This window comes from Euprymna scolopes, chromosome 20 (genome assembly GCF_053919585.1).
Source record: "Euprymna scolopes isolate OS-2025 chromosome 20, ASM5391958v1, whole genome shotgun sequence".
Classification (NCBI taxonomy): domain Eukaryota; kingdom Metazoa; phylum Mollusca; class Cephalopoda; order Sepiida; family Sepiolidae; genus Euprymna; species Euprymna scolopes.
Window position 1 is genome coordinate 50,096,237 of NC_136501.1, and position 18,038 is coordinate 50,114,274.

The window sequence follows — 18,038 nt, forward strand, 5'->3', positions numbered from 1 at the left end:
AGGGAAACAGAGTAGAAGCAGTTAATAACATTTTCAACAATTTGTTTATTCAATCGTATACAAGTATTCCTTATCTATGGTATTTTTAAACAAATGGGACATTTTAAAGGCCCAAATATTTTATAGGATTTGAAATCTACAGCCTTTTATTGAGCGTTCATAGGTGGCTTTCTCACTACAATTTACAGGAAGCCGACTTTTACTGACCTACATGTGAACTGGTCTTCTTTTCTGCCAAACTCGCGAAAGGTCGGCGTAATTTATACGTTGGTGCATAGAACTCTTGTGATTTTTTCACTTAAATAGACTAGATTCCGGACAAGATAAGATTAGGGAAATATTCATCAATAATAGTTACCCAGAAGACCTTATTAATGGTTATATCAACAAAAAGGTTTATGATTTCAAATCCCCAAATGTTTCAAAGAAAATCCACTTATTAGAAAAGTCAAGGAAATCCTCATCCCATAACTGCTCCCTGTTTCTCCGACTGTTCTAACAAGGAGGAATTTAAATGTGATGTGAACACACGTCATACTGTCCAGCTCTCCACCCACTACCTTATAAATCTGGACCCTATCATAGTAGTCCAAACACTTCAGTGGCAGTATACTTGGATTGAGGGGAACGAAAGTAATCAAAAATAAATAAATAAGTAAATAAATAAAATATATAGTAAGAAAAAAAAAATTAAAAATGTCAAGAAAATAGTTGTTTTTTTCTTTTCAAATTTTGACCTATTGCGCATGTGTAGAAAAATATTATAAAGTGCTCTGCTATTCATTTGGCGTCGGGTTGTACCTGTGGACCCACGCAAGTCGAGATTCCACTCTGGACAATCAGTCCGGCAGAAACTGGGTCATTTCGGTAAACCTTTATCTGTCGGGCTGGAAGCACCCTCTCAGAACGTCCTTTCCTCTCTGTGAAGTGGTGTAAGTTCATTGTATACTATCTGAAGCGTCCTGACTCTGGAATATCAACAGGGCTACCCAAGCAATTTTAAAAAGGCCAGTGTGTTCCTCCATTGTCTCTCCCCACTTTCTGACCTTGTGTCATACTTACCTGCGGTAGGAAAGAAGTAAATACCAGTCTTACAAAACGGCAAATAGTAGCTGCAAAAAATATTGTTATAAATTTAATGTTCCTTTCGTTCTTTCTTTCTTTCTTAAAAATGAAAAGGTTGGATCCATTTTTTTTTCATGCGAAACGATTTCTGTTTTCGAAAAGCGTCTTGCTGAGAGAAAACGTTAAAATACAACATCAACAAGTTTAATAAGCCGTTTTGAAAAACGAACCTGTAATTCCAAGACTATTAATCAAATTTTCCAGGATTGATTTATAACTCTTGTGTTGCACCAAACGGACGCAACCGTCTTCGCTTATCGATAGTCTGAAACAAAAAGGACCAAAAAAATAAAGAAAAGAAAAGAAAAAAGAAGAAAAAAAAGGATTGAAGTATACATAAAATAAATAAAGGCGTCCATTTTGTTTTTATTTTCTTCTAACATAATTACAGAAATAAAATTCATGAATAAAAACAAAAGGCATGTTCACGAATGTTTGATTTATTCATTGCTTTGGTTTGTGTGGTTAGCCTAATGGATACTGTCGCTGACTATGGGATCACGTATGCCAAGTTCAAGTATAACAAATATATAGATTATCTTCCCTTGGTTAGGTAGTCAGCCGGAAGAGGGCGATTCAGGGCAAGATTTAGGTAAAAAAAAAAAAAAGAAAAAAAAATAGAAAAACATTTTGAAATAGCGCCAGCAACAGCAGATGAGAAGTGACGGTGGTTCAGTGTTTAACGACACGAACTGACAATATGGGGGTGCCTTGTTCGAATCCAGTTTGTTCCACGGAAATACATTCAGTTAGGAACTTTAGCAACTGTCATGTGGTTCCGATATCCTTCAAGAAAGAATTCTAAATAGAATGATATCGGGGAAACAAATGCCAACAAAAATCATAATGAATGATGCTCAAGCACAGCATCAGCACTATTTGACGCCGGAAGTTTCATGTAATTATCTCCCTTTAAAATTTACTACTGCAACAACAGCAACAGTAGATAGAAACATATTGAACACTGAAAGGAGCAGGTAATATCTGCACCAGCAGGGCGCCTCGTTGTCTCTAGAAATAGGTGACCAATGCACAGATTAACTAAAACATATACAATTTCAGACTTTGGACATTTGTCTATTCCATTTCACTTTGATATAAAACCGCTAGTGCCAATTTATTTTGTTAATATTGTGATACTATTGTCGACCCTTAAGGAAGGAAGGAAGGAAGGATGAAAACAAATAAAGTAATAATTTGTTTTCAACATAGACAAACGATAGATTTAAATTTAGGATGTGTCGACCTACTCTACAAATCCTAAAACTCGATCATGACAAATCTCCAGAAAGATTACACATTAAACACAGAATTCCAACTTCCTACGCAGACCCTACTACCATGTCTCCTTCTCCAACATCAGGAGTCTACATTCCAACCTTCCAGAGACCAAACCAGACCTATTCTTCTTAAACAAAGCTGGCATTGGACCGACTACTTATCTAGATGAGTTCATAATTAAAGGATATTCTAATTTAACGTCCAAATCTGACCCCCCAAGATCGCCATGGGCATGGAATATGTGCCTACATTAGAGATAGCTTTCCATGTGGTAGGGACATCTCCAGAGAAGATCCTAAATTACCCTATATGTGCTTTCGAATTGCACTTACACACACCACTGCATTTATATTATATTTGCCCTCTATCTCCCCCCCCCCACAACAGCAGAGTTACTATCTTTAAGAGCACATCTGAGAAAATTGACCACATCCTATTTGCTCATCCTTCGGCTAACATTCACGTCTGTGAAGACTTCAATGTTCGCAATGTGGAACGGTTAGTCCACTCAAACAAGACAGATGATGAGGGAAGGTTCTGCAATGATTTCTCCATTGATTATGATTGTTCACGAACCCACCCGTGTGCCTGATATTGATGGTCAGCATGCAAGTCTCCTAGACCTCCCCTCCCCCCCAAAAAAAAAACTTGCCATGATCTATGTTCGTTTTCCATTCTGTCCCAATATGGATCTTCCGCCCACTCGGTTGTCTCCGTTAAGATAAGAACAAGATGTAAATAGTCCTCCGACATCCTTCTCCATCGTACAGTATATCGATAGTCTATGGCTGACTGGGATAGCTTTTGCGCATTTATTTATTTATTTTTTAACATAGCAGTCACCACTTAGCAAGGCATGGAGGACACTCGAGGATAAGGGTTATTGAGTGCACAGTAGTCAATGGGACAATATTGTTGTAATCGTTAGTAATGGAAATTTGGTAAATTGGATTACTTAAGGGGACGGCCCATCAAGAATTTGTTTACGTTGGACTTGAAGACAACCGCTACTAACGATTACGCCATGTTCCCCTTGACCAATGTACACTCATTAACCCTTATCCTCGAGTGGCTTCCAGGCCTTGATAAGTGGCGACTCCTTTGTAAAAGAAAAATCGGTACATATGACATTTTATATGGATACCTTAAATTCTGTCTGTCTCTCTCTCTCTCTCTCTCTCTCTCTCTCTCTATATATATATATATATATATATATATATATATATATTTGTAGTCATCGACATACAATACTTTTCCGTTGTATTATAACTCATCAGTGCCACTAGACTAGCATCTTTTCCAAGCTGAGGATTGAACTTAGAACCACTGCGTTGTCAGTCGGCAGTTCTACCCATCGACCCACAGGAGCGGTGCCCGCAAATAACCTCAAGAAATATCTGTTTTAAGCAAACATTCGTCCACCACTTTTATAGTGCTCAAACCGCTTATTTACAAACAAACAGCGAGCCTCGCATTTTTCAGCCAATTAAGTAGCAAGATTATTTACGACAGTGCTCTACCCAAAGAGGGGAGTTTAAAATATATTTGTAGTCATCGACATACAGTACTGCTTTGTTGTATCACAACTCATCAGTGCTGTTAGACTATATATACATACACACACACACACACACACACACACACACACACACACACACACACATATATATATAGTCATCCACATACAGTATTGTTTCACTGTATCACAGCTCATCAGTGCGGCTAGACACCAACTACTTCAAACCAGGATTGAAACCCGACTGCCCGTACGATAGTCAAGGCTTCTAACCATTACGCTAATTGGCAGCTGCTGTGCGAGCAGTGAATTAACAATGTTTTGACATCGTCCGAAATACCTAAGCTCAATTTTTTTACACAAAGAGCATCGCTTAGTACGCTAATGCTAATTCGTGTATCACTTCATAATATGCTCAACTCAAGATAAGGAGCATTATAGCTATCCACATACAGTACTGTTTCGCTGTATCACAGCTCATCAGTGCGGTTAGACAGGCAACTACCTCAAGCCAGGATTGGAACCCGACCACCCGTATATATATATATATATATATATATATATATATATATATATATATATATATATATATATATACTAGCAGGGCGACCGAACGTTGCTTGAGATTGAATGAGGACCACTGAATGTTTCACACTCCTATATTTTTATTGGCATCGAAATTGATGAAATAGCTAATTTTTCAATCAAATCGAAAGGTGGTAGAAGGAGAAGGTGTAGCCAATGAGAAAGTGGCACAATGTCTTTGATAAGTATTGATAATCGATAATCGAAATAATCGGATGAAAAAAAGGAACAGGCGATTTTACACAGCCTAACATCGCAAATGCATTTGAGAAGTTTTATTACTACACAAGCAGAAAGGCCCAACATATGAAATCAACAGTAGGTTCTCTACAATGCAATGTAGGCTGTAATGCATTGTGAACTTAGTCACTGCAACGAGGCATGTAGAGCTTCCTTCCAGTGCACCACAATGAGTCCCCAATTAGAGCAGGCGATCAATTGATTTAATTGAAAGATGGACGATTTCACAGATTTCGATGACAGTAAAAATATGTGAGTGTGAAACATTCATTGATCATCATTTAATCCCGGGCAACATCAGGTCTCCCTGCTGGTATTAACTATATATATCCATGAAAGTGTGTATGTTTTTGATATAAAATATTTTACCTGGCTAATACAAGTGCCGAATTCCCTGCTGTCCAGGTATTGTCTGATAGTAGAAGCGAATTGATTCGATCAATTAGTGTATCAATACAAGGAGATTCCAGCATCCATTTTCGTCCAGTCTGCGTTTCAGCCTGGTAAGGATAAAGAAACAAAGAAAATAAAAGTGTTTAAAACTACAGTGACGTGCTATTAACCGAATGTTCGCCCTGCAACATCGTTTTAACGGTTTCAAAATGGTATATACGCAAGATGCTCCATGCAGCATTTCTGGTAAAATAAATAAATACCACATTTAAAATTTTTTTTTATTAAAAGTTCACTGTTTATCAAGGTGCAAAAGCCACATGAGGATAAGTGTTGATGAGTGTCGAATAAACTGTGAGACAACACTGTGATGATCAGTAATGGCGGAACTTGGGTAGGGTTTGATTATTTAAGAGGGCAGCTCAACAAGTACTTGTTTACATTAGACTTGAAAACGACTTTGTTATAGTCAATTGAGAAGTAGCCTCACGGTATCGTGTCTCGCAGACCGGCAGTTCCAGCAGAAAATTTTGTTCATGGAATTTTTGTTTAGTTTTTAGGCACGGATAGAGATAAAGGAAAATTATTAACAGTAGTTGTAGCTAGACAAATGTTTGCTGTGAATGTTTTGCAAGGAAAGGGGCAACAATTTTAACCCGAATGATAAGTGTCTCCACTTAAATACAAAATTATGTCTCGCAAGCCCATGTGATTTTGCTAAGATTATATAAGGTGGAAAAAAAATTTAAACCAGTAGAATTGTTTCGATTACAGTTTTTTTTTTTTTTTACATAGGAGTCACCACTTATCAAGGCCCAGAGGCCACTCGAGGATAAGGGTTAATGAGTGTACAGTAGTCAATGGGACAATATTGTAGTAATCGTTAGTAGTGGAAATTTGGTAAATTGGATTACTTAAGGGGGGGGCGGTTCATCAAGAATTTGTTTACATTGGAGTTGTAAACAACCATATTGTAGTGAGTAGTAAAGCAGGCAAACGGAACAGAGTTCCACAGACGTGCAGTTCTCAGAAAGAAACTTTGTTCATGGAATATACATTTTGGTTTAGGCACAGTTAAAGAGTGGTGAAAATTATTGACAGTGATTTCAACTAGACGAGTGTTTATCATGAAAGATTGGCGAGGGAGACCATAGATTGGAGCTCAGACGAGCACTTGCCATGGAAATAACGATAAAGCACAGACAGGCTTGCAACGCCTTTTCTGTGGGAAAGAGGTTGCAGGGAAGAGAAAAGGGCATCCCCCACTAAGCTACGAAGTCTATTTTGAACTCTGTCAAGGCAGGATGAGCTATTCTAGCAGCTCCTGCCCAGATGTGGCAACAATATTCCATCCTTGGACGTACTTGGATTTTATATAGATAGAGAATTGCATCAGCATTGAGATATCTACTGGAGCGATAGAAGGATCCAACCATTTTTCCAACATTCCGACGTCTTACTTCGAAGACACTCCTTGATGGAATATTAACCATACTAATCACAGCAACTTACTTCAAAAGAAACTTAAGTATTTTCTTTCATTTCCCCTCTTTGTCTTACTTGAACTTTTCTTACTGTGAATACTATTATTAATATTTTCACGTACGCAGCTTACTGTCACGCGTATATTCTTCTATAGTTAAACGCATTTATGTTTTGCTATAGGCATGTGATATTATCGGTATTCCATCCCCACAAGTGTTAAGAAAGAAGAGGAAATAAGTTTATCAGCTGAACAATGGAGAGGAAGTTGTTCACAAATAACACAAAAGAAAGCAAAAATATTGTATTATTAATGAAGGTATGACAGTTATTTTGGGACAAAGGACCGAACAAAGGTAGATATATATTTAGATTTAGTTTATGGGCCGTTTTAGGTGTGGCCGTGGGTTCTGCGACAATTCACAACACTTAGGAACAATTTGCAGACAGTCTTGGGCTTGTGACGGTTGATGACAGCTACAGTTGAGGACAGTGGGGTGTTGGACATAGGTGAAGACAGGTTGTGGAGTAGACGGAGAAACGAATTGATAAACACACTGACGAGCACAGCCTCGACATTAGATGAAGATGTGGACTTCAGCGTTCAGTTGGTCGATGGTGTCACACACACACACACACACACGTGCGCATACACACGCACACACCACACTTACACGCACACACATACGCACACGCATGCATGCATGCACACACACATGCACACAGGTACACACATGCACGTATGCATGCACGCACACACACACATATGCATGCACATGCACACACGGACGCACACATGCATGCACACCAGTGTACACACGCACACACATGTACACACGCACATACACACACCAGTGCACACACAAACACACACACACGCACACACACACATACACACACACGCACTTACACCAGTGCACACACCCACATACACACACCAGTGCACACAAACACACCCACACACACACGCACACACACACATATATAGTAGCACTAATATTTGCAGAATATGTCAGAGTTCATGTTTTGTTATATTCTCTTTTTGTTATTCTTGTAAACTTGTGCACCTTCCTGACAGCCGCCAATGTGAGAGATGACAATATGACCATGAAGGAGAACAAAACCACAGAAACAATGTTGAGGAGTGACAATGTTGTCGGGCGGGGTAACACGTGGTATCACAGACAACTGCATCATACAAGGGGAAGGTCGGTTTTTAATGTTGTGGTGTAAATCAGAAACCACAATTAGTTCAAAGCTGTAATTTGCAACATGACTCATAGAGATATAAATCATTGCATATGAAAAATTTCAGCTGGATCAGACCAACTGGAAGTGTGTCAGGGACATTACTTATTGAACGTCACTCGTTTTAACCAATTGAAAGTTCCTTTTTCTTAATGAAGTCGTGGATTTTTTTCATCTGATAAATAACAGTAATAGTGGAATTAGAAGAATTCAGAAATATGTATATATTTTTTTTACTAATAAGTAACCATTTACCATGGCTAAATAAACAATCAAGGATAGAGTGACTGTTGAAAGATGATAAATATTATAAGAAGATCGAAAATGCTCAAATATCGCCCATATAAAAATTAAGCTGACCCACAAAAACAGACATTGTTCCTCTTTTGTCAGAAACATTGCTCACAGAATGTCAGGATAAAAGAATGAAATAGAGGACAGCAAGAGTTACGATACTGCGAAAATTAAACCCAAAGTCGACTTTTTACTTTCGTAAATAACTAGCATGGGTGCCCGGCGTTGCCCGGGTGTGAGGTGTATGCTGAGCAAAAAACAAAACAAAAAAAAAAGGTCAATTTTTTTTAAACTTTGACCCCTATTATGACCCCTTACCATTTATTGTTTAGGGCTCTAATCAAGTTATTAAGGTAGATCCATGTCCAAGGAACCTATATGTAAAATTTCAAGTGTTTAGACCCAAAATTGTCGGAGGAGTTTGGTAGAGTTCTCAAAGGTCAAATCGTTTAACTCTGACCCCTTTACAGCCAAATTTCTGGCCGAAAACCGATCACATAGATTTTCCGAAATCTCAGTACCCTGTATATCAAATTTCGAGTCTGTAGACTTAAAATTGACAGATTAATGCGTACACATACAGACACACAGACTTAAAATTGACAGATTAATGCGTACACATACAGACACACAGACAGACACACAGACAGATACACAGACACGTTCACTTTTATAGATACTAGCATTTCAGCCCGGCGTTGCCCGGGCGTTTGGATGTGTATGTTGAGCAAAAAAAAAAAAAAGTGGTAGTAGGAAGGCAGGCTCGAACCCGTACCGCAAAAGAGGAAAAGAATGGGGTAAAACCTAACGTTTATGCTGTTACGACCACCGCCAAACCGGAAGCAACATCTTTTAAAATTAAGGCTAGACAATCTAAAGGAGAGGATAACTTTAAAAAATATCGGCGAAAAAAGTGACCCCCTCCCCTGTAGAAAACTGCCTAGTTGAAGGGGAAGATATTAATGTTTTTAGCCAATTTTTCGATATTTGTCGTATGAAAGGTCAAACTTAAAACGATACTAATCTTGGTAAAATCTGTCGCCTCTATTGAAAGTTTAAGGCAGACATGCAAACAGACATACATACATGCATACATTTATATATTGGTAACTAAAAATTTTCGACCCAAACTGATGAAAAAGCTTGCCCTACCTCTGAATACCCTTTATGTAAAATTTCAAATATTTAGACCAGAAATTGTCTGAGTAATTTGGCAGAGACCGCAGAGGTCAAATTTTTAAAACTTTGACCCCTATTATGACCCCTTAAAATGTATTATTTTGGGCTCAAATCAAGTTATTAAGGTAGATCCATGTCCAAGGAACCTATATGTAAAATTTCAAGTGCGTAGACCCAAAATTGTCGGAGGAGTTTGGTAGAGTTCTCAAAGGTCAAATCGTTTAACTTTGACCCCTTAATCGACAAATTTCTGGCCAAAAACCGATCACATCGATTTCCCTAAATCTCAGTACCCTGTATATCAAATTTCGAGTCTGTAGACTAAAAATTGACAGAGTTATTGCGTAGGGGAATGTACACAGACAGACACACAGACAGACACACAGACACGTTCACTTTTATATCTATATAGATAGATTCATTTAACATAAATATATATGGAAACAATTTTGTGTTTATTATAAACTTTTTTCGCAAATATTATGCAAGTATAAATCATGTAGAATATCTGCATGAATATAATTACATGTAATAGTTAACTAAAGATGATTATCCCATTAAAAAACCGAAGCAACTAATAGGGAATTAATTAAAATGGATGTTTAAAAGAATATGCAACTTAGCTAGATCGTTTGCTAGTAAATGCAATTCTACAACCAAGATATAACAAAATTGTATTTTCTTTCTAAATAAATAGAATAGAGGATTGTTAATATGAACATCGGTACACACAAAAGAAAACCAAATTTATAGGAGTAAAGATAGATTAAAAATGGAATTATGGATAATTTTTTAGGAAATATCGGGTGAGATATTGAGTAGAATTTGATATTGTGCAAATAGTATAGAAGAGTTTGAATCAACTATTAGACAAAATCCCTGAGTGTATTCGATCCCTATGTTAAGGTAATTGTTGAGGGGACTCCCCCATGCACAAGATAGGAACTTTCCCGAACTGTATAAATTAACTGAGAGTTACGACTCTCGGTGTGGTCAGCGTACTTTCACAGAACACAGAAGTCGAGGTTCCGACCTCGATAATTAGTCTGACAGAAACTGGGCCATTACAGTAGCCTTTTTGCTGTTGGACTTAAGCAAAATCTTCTGTGTAGCCCTAGGAGGTCCACTCTCCCAAGCTTTGCCCTCCTGCTTTTGGTAGGAACAAGTTTATCGCTTGGTGCCTGAGGCGCCCTCACCGGAGAATGCTGACGGGGTTTACTCAGGCATATTTTTGCAAGGCCGAAGTACTCCTTCTTTAGGAGCACTGACTCATTTTCGCACCTTCCGACCTTGTGTCACACCCTCTCGTGGTGGGAAAGAGGTAAATACCAGTCAGTGTACTTTTGTAGTCCGCCATCATGACGGTTGCTCTTTGTGTATGGTGTTTTTTGTTTCAGTATACTTTGTTAACTCATTTTCATGTCCGTGTTTTCCTTTGTGACGTTTCCACGTGGGCCACAATTATTATGTACAGGAGTTTGCTAGGACAGCCTGACATGAGGATACTTCACCTTACAAGCGAACCTGATTAAATATTCAAAATGACATAGTATTCAAAACCCAAATAGTATCTCCCTCGACAGGGCTATAAATTGGCTCATACAAGGAATGGGACACGTTCTCCTAGTTATTTTGCTATTTACTTGCCTCCCCACGGGGGCAGAGTTAGACACAAGGTCGGTTTTTAATGTGGGGAAAATCCAGCTCCTCAAAAAGGGTCACTCTGGATAGGAACAAAAAATAAAAAATTGCCTCAATCTAGAAGGATTTCTTCTCCACTGATCGAAGTAAAAAAAGGCGAGGTATAACATCAGAACAGATTTATTTGCTTCCTCACAAAAGCAAATTAGACACAAGATCGTTTTTTTATGTGGGGGGGGGGACCAGCTCCACCCAAAAAGGGGGCACTCTGGCAGTGTCCAAATAAATAGTGATTGTCTCAGTATGAAGGGTTTCCCCTGCATTGACGATGGCCTAATTACTTAAGTGTAGCATCAAAACAGATACTACACTTTGAGATATTAATTTTTTTATTCACAAGAAAAAATAAAATTGGGAAAAAGAACAAGAAATTTAGGCACAAGGCCAACTCAAAAAGAAGGGAGGATGGTGAGGTTGGCTGGTCCATCTCTGTTTAAAGACTTAAAAAGATTTCTCTCTCAGCCAGCATCTTTTATCCTGTTTACCTCTTTTAATGCGTGTGTGTGTGGGGGGGGGGGTTGCTACTTAAACCCAATTTAAAACATTTTTTATTCACACAAAAAAAAAAAAAAGATTCCATTTATGTCGGGGTTGTGGGGAAAAATAAAAATAAAATGTGGTTACACTTGGATCCTAGCCAAAAAGACCAAGGAAATACCCAAACAGTTTATCTTACTTTAAGTAACAGCACTTAGCTGGATACTCCATCAGACTATAAATTCTTATTCTGGAATCTGGTAAGACCAAGAACTTTAACGAAATATTTGAATGAATCTGTACCTCTATAAGGCAACCATTCGCCCATGTATGGAGTATTGCTGTCACACCTGGGCTGGTGCATCTGCTACTAGTCTCTCACTCCTTGACAAGGTTCAAAAGAGAGTCGCAAACCTGATGGGCCTTGAACTGGCATCTAAGCTTCAGCCTCTGTCCCACCGACGAAATGTTGCATCCCTCTGCCTTTTCTACAAGTATTTTAGTGGTGAATGCTCTGACGAACTGCAATCACTTGTGCCCCCACGACGTGAGCACCCTCGACAAACCCGACAGGCTGCTAAATTCCACCCCCACACTGTACAGATCCCTAGATGTAAAAGATCTTTTTACTCCAATAGTTTCTTCCCCAGAACCGCTAGACTCTGGAATTCCATTCCAGGTTCCTGCTTCCCCAACAGTACTGATGTGCAGAAGTTCAAGTGTAACGTGAACCGACATCTTGCTGCCCAAATCCCTACATAGTACCCCAGTAGTTGTTGCCCCTGATAGTAGCCCCCTACACCAACGTGGCAATTTGCCTTGTTTGGGGTGAAAATGTAATAAAAAAAATTAAAAAAAAAAAAAAAATCTATGCATTTCATATAGAGATTAAGTGTTAGCTCTAGGAAGGAGCCGTTTGATCTCTGAGAACTTACACTTAAAGTGTAGTATCTGTTCTCCAGATGCGGCACTTCCATTTCTCGTTCTCTTTCAGTGGAGCAGAAATCCTTCACGTCTGAGACAATTTTTATTTTTGTACCTTTTCTCAACGTTAAAAAACGACCCTGATGTCTAACTCTGTCCCGTGGGGAGGTATTGTAAATAGCTACAATAATATCGTGGGGTCTCTATTCATGCTAAACGTCCACAGAATGCCCAGCAGCAATATATTACATATGAAAGATGCCGCTGTGAAATTTCTACAGGTCCCGCGAGTCAGTGCAATTATTTTAGGGTAAAATTTGGAAGTTAAAATGGGTGATCTGACAGAGTCATAACAAAAGAATAAATAAAGTAATAAATAATTAAGTTCGAAACCAGACTTACCAATGACCCAAGAGTTCGAAACAAGACTTACCAATGACCCAAGAGTTCGAAACAAGACTTACCAATGACCCAAGAGTTCGAAACAAGACTTACCAATGACCCAAGAGTTCGAAACAAGACTTACCAATGACCCAAGAGTTCGAAACAAGACTTACCAATGACCCAAGAGTTCGAAACAAGACCTACCAATGACCCAAGAGTTCGAAACAAGACTTACCAATGACCCAAGAGTTCGAAACAAGACTTACCAATTACGCAAGAGTTCGAAACAAGACTTACCAATGACCCAAGAGTTCGAAACAAGACTTACCAATGACCCAAGAGTTTCAAACAAGACTTACCAATGACCCAAGAGTTCGAAACAAGACTTACCAATGACCCAAGAGTTCGAAACAAGACTTACCAATGACCCAAGAGTTCCAGCGACATTCATTACACTTTCGGTGTCTTCGGAAACCAGCATGGCTACTAAATTCGCCAGGACGTCTAAGCTGCTGTCCCTCACTTTTCCCTTGTCATTTTTTTCTGCCCGGTTTGCCAAATGGTAAACTCGCTGGAAGCCACCTTCCGTTTCCGACAGAATTCCAAGAACGTAAGCAGCATTGCCGGAAACTCTAAAAAAAGCAAAAAAAAAAAAAAAAAAAAAAAGCAAGAAAATATCATCGGAAAAGATTTCCAAACTCAAAGTAGCTTATGTTTTACTCATCTAAAAAAACAAAATCGTTGTCCACATCTGGAGAGGAGCCGCTAAGAGTACACATTCCCACCTTGACAGAGTACGAAACCAGCTTCGAAATCTTGTAGGCAACGCCCTCTTCTCCTCTTTACTTCCTCTTTCTTACAGAAGATACTTAGCAAGTCTATCTATATCGTTATTTTCATGGCATGTGCTCGACTGAGCTATCTATTATGATCTGTAGGATATATATATATATATATATATATATATTTAATGAATGAATGACAAAAGTCTATATTCCAAAGTTCATGATGTTGACCATCTTATAATTTATTCCTTTAATTCATTTGACATTTACACATCTTGACGGTATCTGTTTCATAGTGCAAAATCAATCACCGATTTGTAAACGTGATTATATCGTGTATATATATATATATATATATATATATAAATATATATATATATATATATATATATATATATGTGTATATATATATATATATATATATATATATATATATATATATATATATATATATATATATACGTTTTATTTTTTATTACTGTATCTTTCTGTTAAGTTACATTATTGTTTCAGCTACCCGGCCGTTATATGTTACAGCTGCCTCATCTGTAGCAGAAGAGGGGGGGACCAGGTCTTGGAGCTGTTTCCTCAGACTTCCGGTCATGTTTGAATTTACGAGGCCAGTGTTTTACAAGGTCATATGATAAGACATTAGTGCAGTATTTTTACTTTCATTTCATTAAAAGTTTCTTGCGATGTACATCCTTTCAAATACATAAACCAGATCACTGTGTTACACTTTATAGGCTCTTTTTCCCACCTAATTCAGTTCAAACACCTGTAAATCAGAAACCACAATTAGTTCAAAGCTCAACATAACCCATAGAGATATAAATTATTGCACTGAAAAATTTCAGATCAGACAACTGGAAATATGTCAAGGGCATTACTTATTGAGCGTCCCACGTAGATTAATTTGCATTCACGTCACTGAAGTAATCACTGAGATTTTATTTGACAATGCGACGATGCGTCTATGCATCTATTTTTAAAAGTCGAATAAATAAAAAGAAAAAACAAAACAACGTTTTAATTGATTGACGCGGTTATGTTTTCATTGTTCTTAATAAGTATTTATCTTCATATAAAATATAAGAAAGCAATATCGATTACAGAAATTGCTGATCAGATGAAGTCCAGTTCTAATTAGCAATGGGGCAGAGGAAGCTACAATCAGTCGACACTTGAAACGCATATGAGTAAAACGAATATGGCGTATGCATTAGCAAGTTATGATATTTTTGACTCGTTTGATTCTGGTTTGTTGCAAATGCTCCCCCCCCCCCGATATGATCAGATACTCAAGGTTGGCGACAACTGAAGGTTGTCCACATCCCAAATGACAGTGGTGTAATGGAACCCATAGGAATTAAATACTGCACGTCGAGTCGTCAATTGGTGTGATTACCCACTTTGTGTTGCAAGCAAGCGTGTGTCAGACATTGTCATCCATATTCTTGGAATATGGATGACAACGTTGCTTCTGCGCATGTGCAACAATCATTCATATCTGTGTTCTGGACCAACACTTCCCTGCAACTGTTAGTCCATATTTCTTGGAGTATCGTGGGTTAAATAACTGCAATATGGCCAACAAAAAGGACTTAATGCAGATTAAACGATCTTGAGGTATGATCCTCATGGGCTGTGTAGAAGTCCAATTCCTCTTCCTTCCCCCTCTTCCTCTTCTTCTACCCTCTTCTTAATCATTATCATCATAAACAACAACAACAACAACAACAACAACAACAACAACAACAACAACAACAACAACAACAACAACAACAACAACAACAACAACAACAACAACAACAACAACAACAACAACAACAACAACAACAACAACAACAACAACAACAACAACAACAACAACAACAACAACAACAACAACAACAACAACAACAACAGGGAGGTGACCATGGCTAAATGGTTGACGAGCTTATAATAAAAATATTAATAATAATACACATAAACATTGATAATAATTATGAGTAATAATATAAAAGAATATAAAATAATAACATATACACAAATGTAAAGGTAGATTAATGGTCTTTATAACACATAATATATATGAATATTTATATATATATATATATACAAAGGGCGTGCAATAAGTAATACCCCTGACCCACTTCCCGTTGTCTGATCTAGCTGAAATTTTGCATGTGCAATGATTTATATCTCTACGGGTTATGTGGCAAATTACAGCTCTGAACTAATTGTGGTTTCTGTTTTACAGGTGTTTGAACTGAGTCAGGTGTGAAATGGAGCCTGTTGAATGTCGAGCAGTGATCCGGTTTTTGTATTTGAAAGGACGCCCACCACAGGAGACTTTTGATGAAATGAAAGAAACTTATGGTGATAATGCCCCATCATATGACCTTGTTAAACGCTGGCATCGTGAATTAAAACATGGCCGGAAGCCTGTGGAAACAGCTCCCAGACGTGGTCGCCCCTCTTCTGCCATTGATGAGGCATCTGTCCGTCAAGTTGAGGCAACCATTTCGGAAGATCGGCGCATTACTATACGCCAAATAGCCCAAGATATCAAGATTAGTACAGGGTCTGTGGAAACATAAGGTGCCTGCCAGATGGATTCCCAGGTTGCTCACACCATCCCAGAAGCAAGAACGCGTTGAGTGCTCGAAGATGAATTTGGAGATGTGCCAAGAAGATGAGTCAAAGTTTTTCAAAAAACTGATTACACAAGATGAAACCTGGGTCCATCACTATGATCCAGAGACCAAAGCCCAGTCAATGCAGTGGAAGTACTTGGACTCACCACCTCCAAAGAAGGCAAGTGTGCAGCCCTCCGCTAGCAAGGTCATGCTCACAGTCTTCTGAGACCAGGACGGAGTAGTGATGACAGATTTCCTGGCAAAGGTACCACAATTACAGAGGCCTATTATGCTTCACTTTTGAGGAAATTAAGGGAAGCTATCAAAGTCAAGAGGCGGGGAAATATCAGCAAAGGTACCCTCCTCCTGCAGGACAATGCTCCGATCCACAACTCACATGTCGCCAGAAGCACGGGCGTGTGGTTATGAAATCCTCCCCCTGTAACCCCTACAGCACCCACAGGCCGTGCACGCATGATATAAGGCAACGTGCACTAACCCTAAGTGCATGTGGCCACACCTCTACTCTGTCGAGTACTGGACCCCTCAACATACACCCTCTTCTTTCAGACCCTCGAAAATTAGCCCGCTGATACTCAGGGTTTACAGCACTCACAACCCCAAGTCTGGCAATACCTGGATGCGACTAGGTGATTGTCTACGTCAGGTTCTGTGGTCGGATTCTCTCACAGGCGTTGGAACTGGCAATTAGGCATCTCTCGCTGTTGCGGCTTGAAGATTAGGGTCCTGGAAGCTGAAATCAATGAGTCATTCTTCACAGGTTGCAAGTATTAATGATCAATAACGCCAGGGAAATTCTCTGTATCACAAATTACATTATTGACAATAAATTCAGCATACATGTCATGCAGAAAGGAAAACTCAGGTTATTAAAATTACTATTTTTTTCGCTAATTTCACGCAATGATTCTAGATGCAGATGCCTTTTTCTCTTCTACTGGTGATGATCTCGGCTAGTTTTCAGAGGGGCCTCTTCCCTCAATTGTTTTATCACCACAAGCTTCCGCCGGCCAGAGCGAAAAGATGCCGATTAGCCAAGTGTCACATTTTTATCAAATCAGTAATTCCTCCCTCTACCTTTTTGGAGTTATTCTTTCTTTTTCTCTCCCTCTCTTCTGTTATCCTATTAATTTGTACTCCCTTTTTCTTTTCTTTTTTTTGAATTTCTTCCCTCTCTCTGTTCCCCTAATTTCTACTCTTCCTCTCGAACTTATCTCTACCAAATTTTAACCCTCATTTGCACTGAGGTGTTTACTTATTATCAAATTAGGAGTGATTAGTCACCCCAGGTCGAACAACGCCCGGCAGCGACCCTCTCTCCTTGACCCCCATTCTAAGCTTTCAGCTTTAATCAGCCAAGAATCTCTGGATCTCTTCATATCTCTCAACATTTAAAAACAACCTTTCATGTTAACAGATATATAACGACAATGAGATAAAAACAATTATTATTTGTTTTTTCTCTTTCTGACAAAATCCCATAGACATTTCTGTTTTGTCCCAATCAGACATCAACACCCCTCTTCTGCCCTCTCTTCCTCTATTTGACAAGCAAGACCATCTTGTGTCTTGCCATACCCCATCCTCCCTACTCTCCTGACCTTGCACCTTCTGACTTTCATCTCTTCCCAGCCATGAAGTTGTTTTTGAAAGGAAAGCGTTTCCCAGATGATGCAGCCTTGATTTCTGAAGTCACGTCGTGGTTGGAGGACCAACCTAGGGTGTTCCACAAAAACGGTCCCCAGAGCTGCATCAAACGATGGGAGAAATGCATAACTCTGG

The 18,038-nt window shown here is 38.7% G+C and overlaps 1 protein-coding gene across 3 annotated transcripts in view; it reads right to left on the reverse strand.

The window, feature by feature from the left end:
* The window catches only part of LOC145241426 (uncharacterized), a 114,425-nt gene that overhangs the window by 80,034 nt on the left and 16,353 nt on the right, over positions 1–18,038 (reverse strand). For 2 of the 3 annotated variants that reach the window (XM_080104375.1, XM_080104374.1), the window contains exons 2-4: positions 13,251–13,461; positions 5,117–5,247; positions 1,296–1,390 (exon numbers count right to left, since the gene is read on the reverse strand). In XM_080104375.1, coding sequence (XP_079960501.1) covers positions 1,296–1,390; positions 5,117–5,247; positions 13,251–13,461 — 437 coding nt within the window. Of the gene's footprint in view, positions 1–1,295; positions 1,391–5,116; positions 5,248–13,250; positions 13,462–18,038 lie in introns of those variants that run through there. The other variant, XM_080104376.1, reaches the window with a different exon arrangement.